Source organism: Polistes dominula, unplaced genomic scaffold (genome assembly GCF_049000335.1).
Source record: "Polistes dominula isolate Pdom_NZ unplaced genomic scaffold, Pdom_raw_medaka contig_78, whole genome shotgun sequence".
NCBI classification, from domain to species: Eukaryota; Metazoa; Arthropoda; class Insecta; order Hymenoptera; family Vespidae; genus Polistes; species Polistes dominula.
Window position 1 is genome coordinate 2,428,089 of NW_028301042.1, and position 23,514 is coordinate 2,451,602.

The following is a 23,514-nucleotide window of genomic DNA, read 5'->3' on the forward strand; positions in this document are numbered from 1 at the left end:
CTTCCAAATTTTTTTTTTCTACTTTTTACTCGTCTCATGTAATTTTCTACTTCTCTTTCTTTATCTGTTTTCTCACCATTATGAGAAAAAAAAAAAAATATTTAAAATATTTGAATTTTTCTCTCTCCCTCTTTTTTTGTCTCTGGTTTACGCGTTAAAATGATTTTTCTTGTAACCTTAATAACAGGACATTTATTATTTCTTCCTTTCTTTCTTTCTTTCATTTCTATTTTTTTCTTTTTTTTTTTTTTCTACCAGTCAAATAAATTCTTTTCAATGTACTTTTTATTTCTAGGTTATTTTTTTTTCTTTTTTTTTTTTTTCATTTGAATATGGCAAAGAAAAAACGATCCTTAATATTACAATATATAATATTATAATATAATAATATACTATTATTAATATAAATATAAATATAATATAAAATAAATATAAATATATTATTAAATAAATATAAATATAATATTCAAATAATATTCAAATAATATATATATAAATCAAAAATTCATAAATAATATTCATATTTATATTTAAAAACAATATTTATATAATATTCCAAAAAAAATATTCATACAATATTAATCTGTACTTATACGAATGATAATAACAAATAATATTTCATTTCGAACAAGCCTCACGAGGCTATTTTACCAGGCTCGTTCATAACAATGTATATATATATATATATATTGGTCGATACTTTAACCAAACGCATATATGCGTCCATAGAAGTCAAAGGGTTAAATGAGGTCATTCGACAATTTACGGTATGAAATAAGTATACAACACCGTATAAGTGTCATACTAAACCCCTCCCCCCTTCCCAAAAAAAATAAGAAAATAAAATTCTAAAAAAAAAATTGTTAGAAAAATTTATAGAATAATTTTTTAATCTCATCTTTTTTTAACTAATATTTATAATAAACGAATAAGTATAATAATATAATTAAATTGAATGAAAAATTTTTAGGATTAAATTATAATTTGTCTTAACATTAGATATACCACCATTTTCAGTATATCTATTTCTACCACACTAGTCAAAATGACTGGTGTATAAAAAAAAAAATGCTTTTTCAGGCTTTCAGTTTTTATTTACTCTTAAAAAATAACAATAATAATTTGAATAGATATATAGATTCATAGACATTTTTAAATAAAAAAAACGCTTAATTATTTACATAAATTAAATGTTACTACATGAAGTAAAAAAATTGTGAATTAAAATGGCGTCAAAACCAATCAAAATGACTGGTCTGGTATATTTAGTATTAATTACATGATTAATATACTTAAACTTTGACAATTTATTTGAAATAATTAATAATACGTTTGGTAATCATAATTGGTGAGCGAGTGAGGTTATAGAATGAGCCATTATAGTGGTGAGTCGTTGAGAAAGATGTTATCAGAGAAAGTCACTATAGTGACGCGTCTTTCTTAGGAGGTTATATAAAAAAAAAAAAAAAAAAAAAAAAAAACTAACGAATATATATTTCTCACAATCAATGGTAGTATTTGATTATAGTCCTGTGGTATGCAAAAACACAACCACATAAATATATATATATATATATATGTATATGTGTATTGGTAAAGCAGGAAATTCAGAAAGGATTCAATAATCGGCCCATAAATATGGGAATTAGATATAAAGCGATACAGTTTGCCTTGTAAGCGTGTCCTTGCAATAAGAACGAATGAAAATGCTAATAACAATGAAATGAAATGAAATGAAATGAAAGAATATAAAAAGAGAGATTAAAATAAAGAGAATATATATATATAAAGTAGGAACATAATTATTAAGAAAGAAAATAACATTATGTTATATATATATATATATATATATATATATATATATATATTATTTCAATTTGTAAAATATTGAAATAACCATATAGTTTACTTTTACTTTTTGGAATGTAACAATTTAGGTTAGGTTAGTTTTGAAATAAATAAATCATATAGTTTACTTATTATAAAATGTTATTTTAAACGATATTCAAATTAACAATTTATATATATATATATATATATATATATATATATATATATATATATATATAACAAAATTCTATTTAAATATTTTCAATAAATTACTAATAATTTGTTTAAAAAAATATTAAAAATATGTCTTTAATTTCAATTTGTAAAATATTGAAATAACCATATAGTTTACTTTTTTCTTATTGGAATATAACAATTTAGGTTAGGTCAATTTTGAGATAAATAACTCATATATATATATATATATATATATATATAGTTTCATGTATTACATACTATTTTATTTTACAAACGAAAGAAATATATGAAAAAAAAAGAAGAACAAAAATGAAGTTGTAAAAGTTTATAAGATTATATCTCAGTACAATCAAGAATTTCCTCGTTTTGAAAAAATATACCTTTCTCTCTCTCTCTCTCTCTCTCTCTCTCTCTCTCTTTCTCTCTTTCTCTCTCGTTCTTTCTTCTTATTCATGTAAAAAGGGTCTTTATCCATACTAGGGATAATCCCTATTACAAATATACACGCGGGTGTAGTATCCAAGTTGATCTCACCCTGGCCAATATGTTCCATCCACTTTGCATTGCATATGCACGATACGCATAGATAAGGATTAAGGACTTACTAAGTGGCCCTTTTCTCTCCCCCCCTCTCTCTCTCTCCCCCCTCTTCCTTTTAAACCTTTTTTTTTATTCCTTTCTTACCATTTCTGAACCACCTTGTCGTTTTCCTCTTTTCTTACGTGGGCCGGTTCTTTCTTGGTTAGGGGCTACTTATGCTTTTTTATTTTTCATTTTTTTATTTATTTATTTTATTTTATTTTATTTTATTTTATTTTATTTTTTTATATAATGTCTTCATCGTACATTTTTTCCTCTCTTTTTTATTTCTATTTTTATTTTTTTTTTTCATTTATTTAGTTAATTTTATACAATAAATAAACGTTTTAAGACTCTCTTAATATTTTATTAATAATTTATTATTATTGGGTCATTAAATATGAAATGTCTGATTTCGAGAAGAAAATAATCCGAGTAATCAGACATTTCATAATTAATAACCTAATATTATATATAATATAATAATATAATAATAATTATTATTATTAACTGGCATTAGGAACTCGAAAGTTCATTGCCGCAAATACCAAATCCTGTTATAATAAAATATATATATGTATATATATATATATATTTCTTCTGTGTACGTTTTTGTAATTGAACTCCTCCTAAACGGCTGGACCGATTTTAATGAAATTTTGTGTGTGTCTTAAGGTGGATTCGATAATGGTTTAGCGTTACAATTCGGTCCAATTTAAGTTGTTTATTTAATTAATTTTTTATTTCTAAATTGTTATGCGAAAATTTTATAGGTTGAAGTTAGTCGATATTCGAGTTATAGAGAATATTTGAGTCGATAATCGAAGTTATTCGATCCCGACAGTTGGTGCTGCGATCACATTAAGGAAAATATTTTGTAAATAGTCACAGCAATGCGTGGTCGGGGCACTCCTAATATAATATAATTTAAAAATCTAATAAATTATTATTATATATTGTATTATATATAATAACAATAAATTATTAATAAAATATTAAGTTAAAACATTTATTTATTGTATAAAACTAACTAAAAAAATATAATATAATAATAATTTATATTAGATTTTGAAATTTAGGTAAAGACATTTATTGTCTTGGTAAAATTGAATATATATATATATATATATATATATATATATATATATATATATGTGTATATATTTTTTTTACAATCTATAAAGTATATAAGTATATTTACCTATATATAATCTGTTTTATTTTTTGTTTCTTATGGGGAAAAAAAAAGTAAAGAAAGAATAGAAAAGATGATCTCTTCTCACCTTTTACTGACATCAATGTGTGTCAGCTTACATGATTCTTCTTCAACAAGAGATTTCAAAGAATAAAAAGAAGAATAAGAAGAAGACTGGACTACCCGTAACGAATGGGTTTGAAACTTTCGATAGGCACCATGACTAATCGTAAATGCCATGAAAAAGACGTTGACCAAATTCATTGGGATAGGTCCTTTTACTTTTCCTCCTGTTTCGTCGTTTCTCAACTAATCTTTATCGTCCTTTCTTTCTTTTTCTTCTTTTTCTTCTTTTTTTTTCTCTATTTATTTATTTTTTTTTTTTTTTGCTATTGTATACCATTAGAAGAAAAAAATTCTCTCAAAAGATTTCGACATGGTGTTTTGAGCTAGTGAAACTTGGAAATGATAGAATTAAACTTCTTTTAAAACTTGGAATTATTTAAAGATAAAATCAAATAAAATATAACTGTACATAATATAATTTCATAAGTCCATAGTGTTCCTTGATTGAATTAGTTTATCAAATTATGTTAATTATTATATCAACAATAGTGTATTTAAAATAGTAATATTATATATGAAACGTTTATTTAGAAAGTTTTATTTTTACACGATTTATCTTATAATTATTTTATATTATAAAATAATTAATAAAAATAAATATATATAAAATAATGATAAATTAAAAAAATATATAAAATAATTAATATATATTAATATATGTCTTAATGTATATTAATTAATATATATTAATATATGTCTTAATATTTATAAATTAATATATGTCTTAATGCAAATTCGAAAATGTATAAATACTAAAAAAAAAAAAAAAAGAAATTAAAAGAATTAAAAAAATAAGGTGTGGAGTAGAATTAGCCATACAGGTGACAAAATATAAAAGAAATAAAAGTGTGAATATGAACAGGAGCCTAGGCTGGGGGGTGGGTGGAGGGGGGGTTAAAGAAAAAACAAAAAAAAAAGGAACTAAAAGTGTCTCCCATTAATAGGCTGTGTGCGGGGAGAAAACAAGGCAGGAAACGGGGTAGGAAAGGGAGGAGTATGGGAAGGGAATAGGGGGAGTAACTGAGAGTTACGCAAGTAAGGAAAGAAATTCCAATCTAAAGGAATATCTTTCTCTCCTTTCGAGTTCTTTCGATTCTTCATCCGGAACACGAGTTTGTACTTGGCCGTAATAAAGTATCGTAAGATAAAAAAAACCGAACTCGAACGATAAATCGTAGCCGGATACCCCGAATACCTGGATACCTTTCGATCTCGTAGCGCGCACCTGTATGCCGTATATCTCCAACCTAAAGATTATTTTTATTATACTTCGTTCGTTCGTTCGTTCGTTCATTCGTTCATTCGTTCGTTCGTTAAACAATAAACACACCTCGTATGGTAGAACTTCTTCTTCTTCCCTCCCTCCCTCACCCCCTTCCCTTTTTCTTTTTCTTTAACTCAAAATTATCACTGAGCAGAAACGTTGAAAAAAATAACATATGTATATTAATTTAAATAATTTAAAATATTAATAGAGTATGCGATATGCGTTAATTGATTGTTAATTGATCGAAAGAAGTGTGTATTGTTGTTTAAAAACACCAAGTATAAGATAGGAGTATCGTCTTCCTCGAAATTCACCTTCAGACTGACACGTTGTCCTCTGTTAGAATTCCTTTATTCAATCAGGTTTATATGACTTTCCGAACACTGCACATGTGTGCAACGGTAATAATATTCCTAATAAAGAGTATTCAATATTAAAACGTTCTAATTTTAGTATTTTTTGCATTCTAATGTAATTATTTTATCACACATGCGCAGTGATGACTACGAGGGTTAAATTGTCCTGTATTGTAAAAACAGTGTATTAGAATATTCAAATAATTGTTAATTAATCGATGCAAGTGTCTAATGTCGTCTAAAAGCTTGAATTATATGATCGAAGTACCATCCTCTTCTAAATCCGCCGTTAAACTAGGTCATTGCACTCTGTTCGAATTCTTTTGTTAAATGTTGTTTACATGACATTCCGAACGTTGCGCATGTCCATAATAGGAATAATAGGAATAATAGATAGAATTTTCTTTTATGAAAAGTCTTATAAACAACATGGAATATAAGAACCTTCATAGAGGACAATGTATCAGTCTCTAACGGTGAATTTCGAGGAATACAGTACTCCGATCATATTCTCGGTGTTTTCAGATAACAATATACATTCTTTTCGATTAATTAATAATTATTTACGGTACATCGAACACAGTACTTTACTCTATTAATATTTTTCATTGTTTAAGCTGAATTATATTTGTTTTATCGCTCCTGCGCAGTGATGACTTCGAATGTTAAACTATGCTGTAATATTAGAAGAGTATATTAGAATGTTAAAATAATTGTTAATTAATCGATGGGAATGTGCATTGATATTTAAAAGCTCGAATTATATGATCGGAATACCGTCCTCTTCGAAATTCACCTTCAGACTGACGGGTTGTCCTCTGCCAAAATTCTTTTATTGCATCTTGTCTACATGACTTTCCGAACATTATACATGTGTGCAACGGTAATAGTAATTCTAATAAAGAGTATTTAACATTATAACGCTGTAATTTTAGTATTTTTTATATACTAATGTAATTTTTGTTATCACACCTGCACAGTGATGACTTCGAATGTTAAATTATACTGTAATATAAGAAGAGTATATTAGAATATTAAAATAATTGTTAATTGATCGAAAGAAGTGTGTATTGCTGTTTAAAAACATCAAGTATAAGATAGGAGTATCGTCTTCCTCGAAATTCACCTTCAGACTGACACATTTTCGTCTATGAAGATTCTTTTATTTAATGTTGTTTATATGACTTTCCGAATGTTGCGCATGTGTACACCGTTAATAATCCACATAATTAACAGAATTTAAGATTGAAACGCTCGGATTTGAACTGTTTTATCATTTTTATGTAATTATTTTGACACTCTTGCTCAATGAAGACTTCGAGGGTGAAGTATACCTGTAATACAAGTAGAAATCATTAATACGTTAAAATAATTGTTATATAATCAAAAGAAATGTGTATTGTTACCTGAAAACACCAAATATAGGATCGAAATACCGTCCTCTTCGAAATTCACCTTCAGACTGACACATTGTCTTCTATGAAGATTCTGTTATTTAATGTTGTTTATTATTTTATCACTATTGCTCAATGAAGACTTAAGGAGTACAATTTTCATCTACAAAAATATCAGATTTAAATTATTTATTATTCAAAGTCTTATAGTAGACATACAATGTTTAAAACTATAATAAATGTGTTTAAATAATGTTAAATATAAATAAAAAAAAAAATTAATAATAATATGAAAATAAGATAAATAACGTTTAATACTAAACCTTAGGTGTATATAGAAACTACAATATAACGTTTTGTAGATAGTAAGTAGTTTAAGTGAACGAATGGTTTGAACGGATGCATATAATATGCATACGGTGCATACGTTGAAATGTTAGTGTCGTGCACTATCTCTGGGAATAAAATAAATAACGTTTTCTAACGGTAGTGTTTCTGTTCTTACGAAAGGTTCGCGATTTAAACCAGCAAAAGTGAAACGAAACGGAACAAAATAAAAATCAAATGAAACTAAATAAAATAAAAATCAAATGAAATGAAATGAAATGAAATGAAATGAAATGAAATGAAACGAAGAGACTAGGAATCCCAGAGTTTCCGCACGTGTTCAAGCACGTGTTCAACTCTTTCGCTTCAAAGATAAGTATGTGTGTACTTACTCTTTTACATACATTATATTACATAGATAAATACCATACATGGGATACAAATAGTATACCGAGTATCTTTAAGCAAAGATCACAAGTCGTGAATCTTCAATGTGGATAAGGAGATGATGCATTGCTTCGTTGTAGTTAGAACATTCTCCTTTTCTCTTTCTCTTTTGGATTACTGCTCGATATCGATGACGAAAGTTTACTGTTTATAACATTCGATATATTCTGTTGATAAAATGTTTCTTAAAACGTGTTTAGTTAAAGTGATGGAGATAGAAATGTATGAGATAAATGTTACATATCATAAATTAATATAAATGGGATTTTAACTTGGAAGTAATGGTAATAAATAATATTTGAGTTTGTATTAAATCAGATAAAATATGAAACTTGGATTAGATCTAAATAAATAGTAAGTAATACTGACATAATGTTTGCAATTAAGTTTCATGTTAAACAAAATTCTAATTTGGATATTTCATTACAAATAACCTTAAAATTATAGATTATTAATACTGAATTGTTTGATATTGGTGAGAAAAGTTTATTATTTATAACATTCAATATATTATCTTGATGAAATGTTACATGAGAGTGATAAAGATAATAAAGTATAAGATAAATATAGATATCATAAATGAATATGTATCTAAAGTGATAGTCACATACTAATAAACAACTTTAAATTAGAGATAATAAGTTATTAAACTAACATTAGATTAGAATGATACATTAGACTTAAATTAGATTAACATAAAAAAAACATAAACATAAAATTTCCTGATAAAACAAATTATTATTTAAATACAACATTTTTCTTGTTAAGATAACTGTTAGTATAAAAGATTCTTAAATAAGACTGAACTTGAATTAAATTAGATTGCATAGAAATGAATCTAGAAAAAGGGTTTCTATAATAAAAAAAAAAAAACTCAGATAAACAAAACGAGAAAAGAAATTAAGAGAATTCCATGGGGTTGGGGAAAGAAAAAAAACACCTATTTATACTTAAAATTCTTTCACCCTATTAGAACCAGAAAAAAGTAACATAAAGTAAAGGAGAAGGAAATGAAAAATAAAAAAAGAAAGAAAAGAAGAAGATGCAGATGAAAGGATAAGAATTTGTCTATTGGATGTTAAAAAAAAAAAAAAAAAACAAAAAGGAAAGGGGGGAGGAGAAAAATAAAAATGAGAAAATTTTGTCTATGGTGGTATACTCGTGTGTCGATTTGATCTCTTGTAAGCAACCATGAAGAAGAGATTTACAGTTATATGTATACACGTAGTTATCCTATGTAGCTACATAGAAAGTTCCATGGGGAAAATAAAGAAAGAGAAACAAATAGAAGGAAAGAGAAGTGAAATGAACCCCCTGTAGCGTTCTTCTCCCATCGAATAGAAGTCTGAGAGAAGATATCATCGAAAGAAGAAGAAGAAGAAGATGAAGAAAAATAAGAAGAAGATGAAGAAGAAGAAGAAGAAAAATAAAGAAAAGAATAAAAAGAAGTAGATGCGCTTCTTGTACATACATCTTACAAGCTTATACCGTAATCGTCCCCCATCGTTCCCCATCGAACCTCTATAGCGTCCATCTTATGCTCGTCTCTCGGTCAAAGTCCTCGTCAAGAAGGGATTTTACCTTATTTTCTTCCTACCTTATGTTATAGTCTAGTACTATACCCCTTTCTCCTCCTCAAACTTCTCATCCTTCTCCTCGTCATCATTCTAACTACCGTGATACATAGTAACAGAATTTATCTATCTAGTAGTGTAACCATTTCTACCATAAACGATCAATTTACTTTTACATCAAAATAAATTGCACATTTATGCATTCCCAAGTAAAATGAAGTTGAAGATATATATATACTAACATATTTAAAAATGTTAGGAATAAAAAGACAAATTGTTAAATGGAATATTTACTAAAATTCAATATATTACAATACAAAAATTATGATTAATAATTATTTATAAATTATAATTATTACGCATATTATTATGGTGTAACCAATAGTTAGTGATGTATTTTTTTTTTTTTTTTTTTAATATTTCCAATATAAATTTTCAAAACTATATCAAAATATTTATTTTATAAATATTATATTATATTTATATAAAATTTGCATATGCAAAATGCAAAATAATTTTCTATTTGTGTATGCATGTGTGTGTGTGTGTGTGTGATTATTTATTTAGAAGGAATCAAAGATAAATAATTGCAATGATTTTCAATATATCTCTCAATTGATAAAAATACAAATAAAAATCAAAGAATAAAGAATAAACTAATAGAAAAAGATTTATAAGAGACACCATGTATATAGATCGTCTTTGTGACGATGAAGATGGGGAAATGGAAGAGAAGGGAAGGGAGGTGTATATATTTTAAGTTTCGGCCACCGAGCATGATCGCAGCAGCACGCATTCCAATGCAAATAGCCAGTGCCTCGGGGATGACCGTAATCGTCGCAATTTCATGCTTCTCAGAAATTCAACCTGCCTACACCTCCCCCGCTCTATTGGATGATCTGCTACTTTTCTCCCCCATCCTACCACACCTCACCTCAACACACTTAACCCCATCTTTCTCTAACTTTCAAACCTAAATAGGGGGGGGGGAACGATAAAACACCCTCGGGTTATTTTCGATTCGATATTTTATCGACTAAATGGGTCAAAATAAAAAGAATTCAATGATGAAGATGAAACTAAAGAAAAAATATGAAGATGAAGAAAAAAATGAAGAACATGAAGATGAAGATGAAGATGAAGATGAAGATGAAAATGATCGAGGGATCTTAAAGATCGATGAAAAATCATCCATTGTTTACATATGAAGATGAAAATGAAGAAGATGAAGTTGAAGATGAAGAAGATAAAGATAAAGTTGAAGATAAAGTTGAAGAAAAAAAAGAAAATGAAGATGAAGATGAAGATAAAGATGATCATGGGATCTTAAAGATCAATAAAAAATCATCCATTGTTTACATATGAAGATGAAAATGAAGAAGATGAAGATGATGATGAAGTTGAAGAAAGAAAAGAAGATGAAGTTGAAGAAGGAAGTTGAAGATGAAGTTGAAAATGAAGTTTAAGATGATCGAGGGATCTTAAAGATCGATGAGAAATTATCGATCGTTTACACATGCCCCACCCCACCCTCACCCCATCCCCTCTTCCAATCAAAAAGAAGAAAGATAAGAAAAGAGAAAGAGAGAGAGAGAGAGAGAGAGCTATGTTTGTTTTTTGGATTATGTATCGGCGACATATAAAATCGATCACTCGAATCAAGTATCGATCATCGGTAGGAGTCAACACGTCGAATCAAGATTTGCCTGATGTCGGAGATCGAGGAAGAGGTTGTCTGACCGGATTAAAGAATGCTATAGTTGAAGGAATCCGGATTTAATGAGAGAGTGAGGAAGAGAGAAAGAGAGAGAGAGAGAGAGAAGAATGTTTCAAAAGAAATCGGAGAACGTACGAAATCTGTTCGGAGAAAGAAGAAAGATGGTTTAAAAAGAAGAAGAAAAAAGTAAAAGAAAGAGAGAGAGAGAGAGAGAGAGAGAGAGAAATGGTTTGTGTATGTGTATGGTGTGTGTGTTTGTGAGTCAATCTTCTGTTTATTAGAGCGTAGGATCATCGTCAGAGTTGGGATGAACCATGGAAACGTGCCGTGAAACGAATTATCCGCTACTCAAATCCGATCGGATATGCTGTCAAGTCAACCGTCCAATGTAATCTGATACGAAAGGAAGATTATGTGTTATTTATATTATAATAAAAAGAGGAACAATTTTTCGCGTGCTACCACGTTTAAAAAGAAGAATCTTCGTTATTAAATCGTGCGTTTATAATAATTGATTTAATCAATTTAAAAGTAAAATAATTAAAAGAAATTGAAATTAATATTTGATATACGTTTAATAAATTAATTAATTAAAAAGTAACAATAAAATATAATAAAATAATTAAAAAAAAAAATAATAATAATAAGAATATTAATATTAGATATATATAGGTTTAATCAATTAAAAATTAAGAATTAACAATATTAATTTTAATATTAATATTAACATTAGTATTTATATTATTATATATTATTATTATTATATATATATATATTGCGCTTGCGCGATAGTTTTCGCATGGCACCAATGCGAAGCCACCGGACGTCATAGTAAACTTATTTACACAAAATAAAATACTACATTTAAATAAATAAATCTAAATGTAAACATATTTTGTATTAATTTATTTGTTGCAAAAAAAAGAATTAATAATACTAATACAAAAGAAATTTTCTATAAATGATAATTGATTTGTTTAAAGGGTTGTCGGTGCAGTGGTAGTAGGAGCTGCCGTTTGCGGACGTATTCCGGGATTGGCTAAAAGTCAACGAGAACAGTGTAAAAAGGCCCCACACGCTATGCCTGCCGTTGGGGAGGGTGCTGAATTGGGTCTTCGTGAATGCCGACATCAATTTAGGCATCACCGATGGAACTGTTCTCACGTTGCCAATGATCAAGTATTTGGTCATGTTGTCGTAGTTGGTAAGAACTTTTTCTTATTATTATTATTATTATTATTATTATTATTATTATTATTATTATTATTATTCAAATTTTTCATTCTGTTATCTTTAACTTCATGGTCAATACAAAAACTATTTTAACTTTTAAAGTAATTATGTTGATTTATAATATAGTTCCAAATTACTTAGTAAATTATAACAACACACATAATAATACAATTAGAAAATAATAATAATAATATATAATAAAAAAAAATATAAAAAGTATGATTAGGTTATGTCATATTTAAATCTGAAAAAAAAAATGTGAAATGATTGAGATCGTAATGCAACACCATCTATTGAAAATTTAGAGTAATTAGTAGACCTACATAATCTCTAAATATAAGAAATCCTTAAATTAGCAATAAAAAAATAACAAATAATCGCAATAACAACTATCCTATATTCTAAGTTGAACAAAATTACACAAAATAAAACAAAATTTCATTAAAATTGGTTCAGTAGTTTCACAATTATTAATGGACAAACATTTTGTGACACTGAATTTTTCCATAAGTTGAAATCAGTGATTCATTCTCGATAAAAGAAATTCATTCCAATTAAATTATTATAACAGACCTATTCTGACGGTTATAATGATTCCTAAATGGAAACCTATCTGATGATATACGAAGGATGGTGAAGGGGAGGGGAGGGGAGGGGTATGGGGTCCTACGTTTTAACGCTGCTCATCCAAATTTGACCGCAACACCGTAAAGAAAGAAATTTCTTCTCATGTTCATTTTTTTTCTTCTTCTTCTTCTTCTTCTTCTTCTTCTTCCTCGTTTAGGTATATCATCGAGAAAGTTATGTCGAAATAAATAGTATGTTAAAAATTTCAAATTAATAAACCGTTAATAGGACCCAAAGACTCGAATCCAGGGGGTGGGGCTTCTCCCCCCCCCTCCTCCTCCCCCACCTACTCTATCGAAAATCTCTCTTTCGAAATAAATTTTTTTTTCTTTTTTACCTAGAATATTTTATCCGATTAAAATACATATTTCAAATCTTTTGGTATAATTTATTACTAATATATTTTTCTATGTTTTTTTTTCTTTTTTTCTTTTTTTTTTTTCTATGGGAAAGGAAGAATACGTAATATAGTTGAAGGATTTTTTTTTTTTCATAATAGATGATAAAACGTATTTTAATAATTCGACGATTGGAATGAGGTTATATTTTATTTATAGGAAAGAAGATCGATATATTATTGGTTACCAATGATCGTATATATGTATGTATATATGTGTGTGTGCCCATAAATATGAATGTGGTCTAACATAAGTCACATATCTCTTGTTTCAACATTTGTAAAGAATTACATTTGAACACTAAATGAATTTTATATAATATTGAAATTATCAAACGGTTATCAACATTATCAAACGGTTTAATTTTTAATAATTACATTGAATTAAATTTATTTTAAAATAATGTGGTATTAAATAATTGATAAACTCATTTTTTTTTTTTTTTTTTAATTTTAAGTTCGACCACACAATCATAATTATGGGTTTAGATATATATCAGATTATATACTTGATTTAATTTAATTTAGTAAATTATAACAAAACCCAAAATAATATCACAATTATAAAAAAGCAAGGTTAGGTTATGTCATAAGTAAATCTGCAAAAAAAAAAAAGAACGTTTAACGTGAAATGAATTGAAATAATTGAATCGTAATACAGTGGCATCTATTAAAAAATTACAGAACCTAAAGACTTACAATTAGATAACCTCTAAATAATAAATATATAATATATAAATGACAACGTACAAAATAATACCGCAATACAAATGGAATACGTAAAATAATAATACTCGAAAAAAAATACAAAATATAAAAAGCAAGGTTAGAATTATATCATTTGTAAATTTGAAGAAGAAAAAGAACGTAAAATGAATTGAAATAATTGAATTGTAATATAGCGCCATCTATTGAAAATTTACAACACCCAAAGACCTAGATAATCTCTAAATTAAAAAAAAACACACACACACACAAATAATTTTCATGAAAATTAGTTCAATAGTTTCGAAGTTCTTTTTGTTAAACTAACAATGTTGCTAAACTAAATTTTGACATTTAAAGAAAAAGAAAAAAAAAAGTGAAACGAAATGTAAAATTAATGTAAAATTTAAAAACGACAGAGAAGTCAACCAAGATGGCAGATAAGTTAATAAATTACTCTTAAAAGTATATTTATATTGAAGCTTCTGGTCTTGAGATTTCTTTAAGTAAAATGGATACTGTACTTTAACAAAAAATGTACCATACATATTATACGTATACTCTTGTGCATAAATACCTGGGCATTATGGTACAATGGGACGACCCATGTAGCAAAGTTACGACACGACAAATTGATACGAGCTATATCTCTTAAAGGACAAGATAATCCGGCTTTGGCTCGTGAACGAAATCTCTGACGTTGATCCACTCGTATAAATATCTTTAAACGTCCATATTTGTCATACTCTGACTTTCTTATAAATAAATAAAATTAAAAAAAAAAAAAACAACAAATTAATAAATAAAAATAAAAATAAAAATAGACAAAAAAAGATACAACATCAACAAGAGAATAGAAATGATAGAAAGAAACAGAAAGAAAGAGAGGGAATGTATGTGTGTATATATATATATATATGTATGTGTACATGTGTGTGTATATATAAAATCAAAATAAAAATAAATCAATAAAAATAGAAAAAGAAAAAAAAAACAACAATAAACAACAAGAAGAGAATAAAAATGATGGAAAGAGAAAGAAAGTGTGTATGCATGTATGAATGTGTGTATAATATGTGTGTGAGTGTGTGTATACATTTAGGTAAGCCGTATCCTTTGTCAGGATGACATTCTGAGAAACTAACATAAGTAACTTCGATGCAAGTTCAAGGATCACTGCATGCACGATAATTTCTCATGATTAAGGTTGACACTTTTCTTTTTCTTTTGGTTTTGTTTTCTTTTTTTTTTTTTTTTATGGGGATGGGAAAGAGAGGGGATTAACGAATATAATGTGGTGACCAAGTATGAATGAAAAATACTCGAGCGTATGAATGAATATATTTGTGGGGAAAGAAAAAAAGTAGAAGTTGAAATGATTTATCGTATGGATTTTTACGTGACGATGAATTGTATCTTCTTTTTTTTTTCTTTTTTTTTTTTTTTTTTTTTACATTGTAGTATATTATAGAAAAAAAGAAAAAACAAACAAATAAAATAGAAATTACATTGAAAAGAAAATTAAATGTAAAATGAAAAATAAAACGACAGAAAACAAAACAAAATGACAAATAAAAATGAACAAAATGAAAAACAAAAGTGAAATGAACAAAACAAAATGAAAAACAAAAAAATTGTCACAAAAGACATATATGTATAATATTTTAAAATAATATTTCAATCAATTAATTTAAATAATTAATTTTAATAATAATAATAATAATAATAATAATAATAATAATAATATTAGATTAAATAAATGAGAAAAAGTGTGATGATATTTATGAAAAGAAAATGTAAAATGAAAAATAAAACGAAACAAAAAGAAAATAAAATGGAAACAAATAGAAAATACTTAATAACCAGGAGAGTAGGGTAATAGGAGGGGGTAGTACGGGTTAGGGGGGGGGGGTTATAAGTCGGTCGCTAACTTAATTAGTGAAATTAACGAGACCGTTCGACATGTTGAAGCTAAACTAACTACAAACTGATATTCGTTTCAAAAGAAAGAGAAAGAGAAAGAGAAAGAGAGAGAGAGAGAGAGAAAGAGAGAGATATTTCTTCATCGAGTAAAAAATAAAAAAAAATAAAAATAAACCTTTTCACATCATCGGTAAGATAATATTCATTTGAGCGTAGGATTAAAAGCGATATCGTTCTCTTTTTTTTTTTTTTTTTTTACGATTAAAAAGAAACAAGATAACTACTTACGTTTTAAAACTATTACAAATACCTACGCATACACCTTTAACGAGAATTTAATTAAATGAAAATATGATCAAAGAGAACATTTTAGTTTTAATGCTTGAAAGCAACAAAAAAAAAAAAAAAAGAAAAAAATAAAAGACTAATAAAATGAAAATAATAATAAAAAAAAAAATAGTAGAAGAAAACGGCGACTTTCTAAAACGATTTTATTAATATTTTATAATAATAAAAAGATAATAATAAATATGTATACATATAGAGTTTTATTAATTGATAATCAATTTTTTACAAATAATATTTTTTCCAATTGCTCAAATAATTTGTAATAAAAAAAAGTACAAAAAAATAAAAATACAAAAATAAAAATAAATTTCTTGTCAAACGCAATAAAGGGTAAGTGGGAGTGGGGGAAGGAAACATAAATAATAATATAATAATAATGATAATAATAATAATAATAATATTAATAAAAGCAAGAAACACGCAGGTAGGATAATTATCGAAAGTTATAATAATTCAATCGCGTATTTTAATCGATGCTCTCGTCCTAATATGGTCGAGTTTAATTAAAGACGATTTACCTTACCGTTCGTTCATTCGTTTATTCGTTCGTACGTTCGTTCATTTCTCGACATTAAATCGATCTCCGGATATATGAGTAAACGATCGAGAGAAGAAAATAAACGTCACGTAAGATGAATACGGAAAAGTTCGTAATAAATTAATTGAAAAATATAAACTAAAACAAATTTTTTGTATTCATCGTCAACAACGAGAGAAGAAGGTTTAGGAGGATCAACTTTTGATATTTCGTCAAATCGCAATGAATAAATTTTGTTTATAAACTCACTCCTAAGATGAACGCGGAAGCATGTAATAAATAAATTGAAAAACATAAAATGAAACAAACAAATTTTTTGTTTTCATCGTCAACAACGAGAGAACAAGGTTTAGGAGGATCAACTTTTGGTATTTCATCGATTAGTGGTGAATAAATTTTGTAAAAACCCTCTCCTAAGATGAATACGGAAGCTCGTAATATGTAATGTTTATAAATAAATTAAAAATTATAAACTGAAATAAACAAATTGTTTGTATTCATCGTCAACAACGAAGAGAAGCGTATGAGCGAGTCAACTTTTGGTGTTTCATCGATTAATGGTGAATAAGTTTTGTTTAAAAACCTTTTCGTAAAACGTACACGGAAGCTCGTAATAAATAAATTGAAAAATATAAACTAAAATAAACAAATTGTTTGCATTCATCGTCAACAACGGGAGGGTAAGGTTTGGAGTGGGTCAACTTTTGATATTTCATCGATTAGTGGTGAATAAATTTTATTTAAAAACCTTCTCGTAAGACATACACGAAAGCTGGTAATAAATAAATTGAAAAATATAAGCTGAAATAAACAAATTGTTGATATTCATCGTCAACAACGAAAGGAGAAGAATTGGGGGGCGGAGTCAACTTTCGGTATTTCGTCAATTCGTTATAAATAAATTTGGTTTGAAAATTCTCTTCTAAAACGAACACAAAAACTCTTACAATAATGTTTATGAATAAATTAAAAATTATAAACTGCAATAAACAAATTGTTTGTATTCATCGTCAACAATAAAGCAAGAAGAGTTGGAAGGGTCAACTTTCGGCATTTCATCGATAATTAGCGGTGAATAAATTTTCATAAATTAAAATTAAACATTCGATTACGTTAATGTGAATACATATATATATATATATATACCTTTGAAAAAAGGAGGCGGCAAAGTAGAAAAAGAAAAAGGAGGAGGAGGTGGAGGAGGAGAAAAAGGAGAAGGAGAAAAAGTAGGAGGTTCCTTTTACGATTGAAGATTACGTGGGCGATTTGACTGGAGTTAATCTCGTCAAAACGAATCGTACCGATTAAGAGATCCCCATTACGTTTCTTGACACATTCACGCACACAACACACACACGCACACACACATACACATTAGCTTTCAATTTTATTTTATTATCTAATTGTAAAGATTATTTATTCTAATTGATTATTATGAAATCTTTTAAATGAGACTTCTATCAATTTTTCCTTCTCTTATCTTTTATTGTTTTCACGATTTACAATTTTATTTGATTATCTAATTATAAAGATTATTTATTCTAATTATTATATGATTAATTAATTAATATATATATAATTCTAAACTATTTAGTAAATTGTAACAACACACAAAATAATACCACAATTAGACAATAATAATAATAATAATTAATAAAAAATATATAATGTATGGTTAGGTTATGTCATACGTAAATTTGGAAAAAAAAAGAACGTGAAATAATTGAGATTGTAATGCAACACCATTTATTGAAAATTTAGAGTAATCAGTAGACCTAAATAACCTCTAAATAATAAATCCTTAAATTAGCAATAAAACATAAAAATTAATAAAAAATATATAATGTATGGTTAGGTTATGTCATACGTAAATTTGGAAAAAAAAAGAACGTGAAATAATTGAGATTGTAATGCAACACCATCTATTGAAAATTTAGAGTAATTAGTAGACCTAGATAACCTCTAAATGATAAATCCTTAAATTAGCAATAAAACATAAAAATTAATTAAAAAAAATATAAAATGTATGGTAAAAAAAAAAATAAAAAAAAATGGTAAAGGATCGATTTTTATTTAAAAAAAACAAAACAAAAAAAAAAACAAAAATTATCACAGAGCCTTAATAATTTTCTATCTTTTTCTTCTTTCTTACCATTCTTTTGCAATATCTCGTCGTTTTTAGTTTAAAAGGTTGAGAAACGATCACGTTTTTATCGACAACCAAAATATCCACAAATAAATCTAGAAAAATGTTCTCCGAACGAATAGAAAGAAAGTAAAGGGTTAGTATGAGAAAGAAAGAGATAAAAGAAGAAACGTTTTTCGTTGTTTCTTAGTCGAATTATTTTTTTTCTTTTTTTTCGATTCGGATAACGTTATTGGCACGAAACAGTTTACGTTAATGCGGTTGGAAATTCTTATCAATTTCTGCCGAACCCAAAAACCAATCTCTTCTTCTTCTTCTTCTTTTTCTTCTTTTATCTTCCTTTTCTTCTTCTTCATCATCTTCTTCTTCTCCTTCTTCTTTTATCTTCCTTTTCTTCTTCTTCATCTTCTTCTTCTCCATTCTACCTTTTTTATTTTTATTTTTCATTCTGTATTTTCCTTTTTTTTTGTTTTGTTTTGTTTTGTATTTCTCTTGTCCACTTATCTTTGACTCTAACCAATCGAATTGATTTAAAAAAAACACGTGACAACCCCCCACCCCCACCTCAAAAAAAATTTCCCCTACTCTACTTAAAGCAAAAAAAGAAAAAAGAAGAAATTATTTTTAACAGATTATGTAGTTTGACAAAAAATTTATCGCAAACAAACAATGTTAACTAAAAAAAAAAAAAAAAAACATAATATTATGTATTATTATTCATCCAACTATTGTTATTATTAAAATAAAATAATAATTATCGCAATATATTTCTGTGAATTTATAAATTCAACATAAATTAGAATAATATTCTAAATGTTTATTTTTTATTATTTTATATTAAAAGAACATAATTATCTAAGTTCAATCCAAAAATGGATATTTTTTGACATCATAACCTATAAAATACGAAAAAAAAGAAATTACTACTTCTGTGGAACACAAATTTTTTTTTTGGGGGGGGGGGAGTAAATTTGTTTATTAATCAATTTTGTCAAAATGAAATAATAAATTGAAGTTTCGAATGTCATCGTTGATCTTAGTTTTGACTCGGTTAATCCAAAAGGGTGACAACTCGTGTCCGAATTGATCAGATAGTAGTACCTTGTTCTTGTCGAAAGATAATATTCGCATTTTGGAAGAAGAAGTTACTCGACCGGTTGAAATTATTTTCAAAGGGTTAATATAAAAGTATTTTAAAAAAAAAAGAAAATAAAAGACGATTGTTCTTAGATTAAAATTGCAGAACTTTTTTCCTTTTTTTTTTTTCTTCATTGTGAAATATCAAGAAATTTGAGAGGAATTATAGAAGAAAATGAAGTACATATAAAAGAACAAAAACGAAAAAGTAAATAAATATACGAATAAAATGTAATAATAAAAATAAAAAAACAAACGATAAACACAGATACACACATATGTATGTATACAGTAATTATTATAGATTTGCAATTTGACTAACAATAAAGTTAATGTAAATTGTAAAAATTATATAATATAATATTGTAAAATATAAAATATAATAAAAAATGAAATAACAAGGTACACACATGCCTTACAATTTGATTAAGGTTAAACTTTAAACTAAAAGGTTAACTTTTTTAAACTTTTTTTTAAACTAAAAGGTAAATTTAAATTGTTAAATCTATATAACATAATGTAGCATTGTAAAATATAAAATATAATAACAAAATGAAAGAACAAGGTACACACATACATTCATAATTACATATATAGTAATTATAATATGGCTTGCAATTTGACTAAGGTTAAACTGTAAACTAAAAAGTTAGCTTTTTTTTCTAAACTAAAAGGTTACATATAAATTGTATATATATATATATATATATATATATATATATATATATATATATATATATATATATATAAAATCTACATAACATAATAAAATATATTATAATATAAAATATAACAATAAATGAAGGAACAAAATACACACATATATCCATATTTACATAATATATATATATATATATATATATATATATATATATATATATATATATATATATATATATATATAAAGCAATTGTAATTGAGGGTTTGCAATTTGACTAGCAAAGAGATCAATTTAAATTATAAAATTTATATAATATAATATATTATAATATAAACTGTAATAAAACATAATAAAATGAAAAAACGAGGTACACACACTGTATATATATATATACAGTACTATTATATGTTTGTGTACAGTACTATTATATGTATATACGTATATGTACTATACAGTACATATATATACAGTACATATACATATATACATATACATACAGTACTATTTCATATATATTCATTTCATATAAATATATATATATATATATATATATATATACAGTAGGATTTCAAGTAACATGAAAGAAGTTGCATAAACTATAAAACTTCCATAAGACTTTAAGAGAGAGAGAGAGAGAGAGAGAGAGAAAAAGGAAATGAAAGAAAAAGAGAAAGAGAATTAAATAAAGAAAGAGAGAAAGAGTAACGAAGTATCTTGGATAATTGTATCGTGCTGAAGCAAGACTCGATCTGTCTCTGTCGACTTTATCTTACCACTAATTTGTTCGATAGGTCGCCCTCGATACGTGCGACGGCTACAGAAAACGCGAGATTCGATTCTAAGGAAAATAAATTCTCTCTTCGCATATATAAACGTTAACTTAAATAGTAGTAGTAATGGTAGTAGTAGTAACTTGGTAGACAGGTAGGTAGATAGGTAGGTATAGCAATTAACAAAAGTAACGATATCGTACACATATGCATATATATATATATATATATATATTTATATTTTTAATAAATTATAATAATATTATAATAAATATTATAAATTAAATTAAATATTATCAATAAAATATAATAAAATATAATTACATATATTAAGTGTGCAATTCTCTTTGCTTCCGTTTTTTTCCTACAGATGGCTCATAGAAAAAATGGCGGTAGCAAAACTAAACCTATAATATAAATATTTATTTATTTATTTTAACGTGTTACTACTACATGTACATAAATAGAAAGAGATCTAAATTAATGATATATATGTATATGTAAATATATATATATATATATATGTAAATTAAATTAAATATTATAAATAAAATATAATAAAATATAATTACATATATTAAGTGTGCAATTCTCTTTGCTTCCGTTTTTTTCCTACAGATGGCTCATAGAAAAAATGGCGGTAGCAAAACTGTAAACCTATAATATAAATATTTATTTATTTATTTTAACGTGTTACTACTACATGTACATAAATAGAAAGAGATCTAAATTAATGATATATATGTATATGTACATATATATGTATGTAATAAGTATTCTAAATCGATTAATTGATCTTTAATGACAAAAGAGAAAACTATGTTCTTCAATAATAATAATAATAATAATAATAATAATAATAATAATAATAATAATAATAATAATAATAATAATAATAATATAAATGATTAGAAATAAAGGATTAAATGTGTATGTTAAATACGAAGATTGAATACGTACACGCATATATTAATGTTAAATATGTTTGTATGTATGATAACGTGTGTGCCTTTCACATATTATAGATCTGATTTATGTTTATACGAACTATATTTACTCTCGATTTCTTTTTTAATTCCCATAACATTTGTCTAAAGTAAAACGATGCTCGACGAAAGGAGAGCTCGTGTATATCATAAATTATTTGAGAACTTATGCTTGTTCACATATGTATATATATATATATACATGTAAATCGAACAAGTACACAACGAGCAAGGAACCAGTATTCGGTATATCCTTTTTCTTTTTATTTTGTTATTTTTTTTTATTTTTTATTCCTTCTTCTTCTTCTTCTTCTTCTTGTTCTTTTGCATATTCAACCGACGATATACACTTGGATACCAAAGAGACAAATTTCCATTTACAACATGAACGAATTAACATCATTTTGAATACGATCCAAAAATGTCTTTTGACATCGAGTTTAACCACCATCGAACTAAGCGTTAACAACTAACAAAATATCAAAACACTGAAATGTCATAAGAGTTAACGAACCGAACCGAAGGATTTAGATCGTACGGTTCGATATATCGACAAAATACTGGGAGGTCTTCCTACATCGTTTCAAAAAAAAGAAAAAGATAGAAATAACACAAACAAATGTTACAATAATTTATTATACATATTGGATTGGAAACTAAGTAATTGCCGATTTGTTCAATGAAATAAAAGATTTTTTTTTTTTAATATGGAGGTAAAAAAAAGATTAGAAATATAAGAAAATAACCCAATGAACTTGTAAAGCTACGTTAGGATGACATGAAAATACAAAAAAAAGATTTAAAAAAATAAAAAATAAAAATGGGAATGAGAGACATCTGTAACTGAAATCGGCAATTACTCAGTTTCCAATTCAATATATATGTATATATATAATAAAGGTTACTACACATTGCAGTGATTTTGTTAAAAAAAAATGTTGATTTAATATAATTTTAAATTATTTAATAAATTATAGCAACAGACAAAAATAATACCACAATTATTATAAAATAATAATACACGAAAAAAAAG

General features: G+C 26.2%; 1 protein-coding gene and 1 long non-coding RNA gene across 4 annotated transcripts in view; one reads left to right on the plus strand and one right to left on the minus strand.

Moving 5' to 3' along the window:
• The window catches only part of LOC107071731 (Wnt oncogene analog 2), a 64,575-nt gene that overhangs the window by 19,756 nt on the left and 21,305 nt on the right, over positions 1 to 23,514 (plus strand). For both annotated transcript variants that reach the window (XM_015330977.2, XM_015330978.2), the window contains exon 2: positions 11,994 to 12,214. In XM_015330977.2, coding sequence (XP_015186463.1) covers positions 11,994 to 12,214 — 221 coding nt within the window. The remainder of the gene's footprint in view (positions 1 to 11,993; positions 12,215 to 23,514) is intronic.
• Positions 5,468 to 7,632, minus strand: LOC149031740 (uncharacterized). 2 transcript variants are annotated; one of them, XR_016177454.1, is made up of 4 exons: positions 7,269 to 7,632; positions 6,958 to 7,108; positions 6,678 to 6,885; positions 5,468 to 6,556 (listed from the first exon to the last, which is right to left on the minus strand). It is a non-coding gene; the product is annotated as an uncharacterized LOC149031740 (long non-coding RNA). The 2 variants fall into 2 exon arrangements; XR_016177453.1 differs by having other exon boundaries at positions 5,468 to 6,885.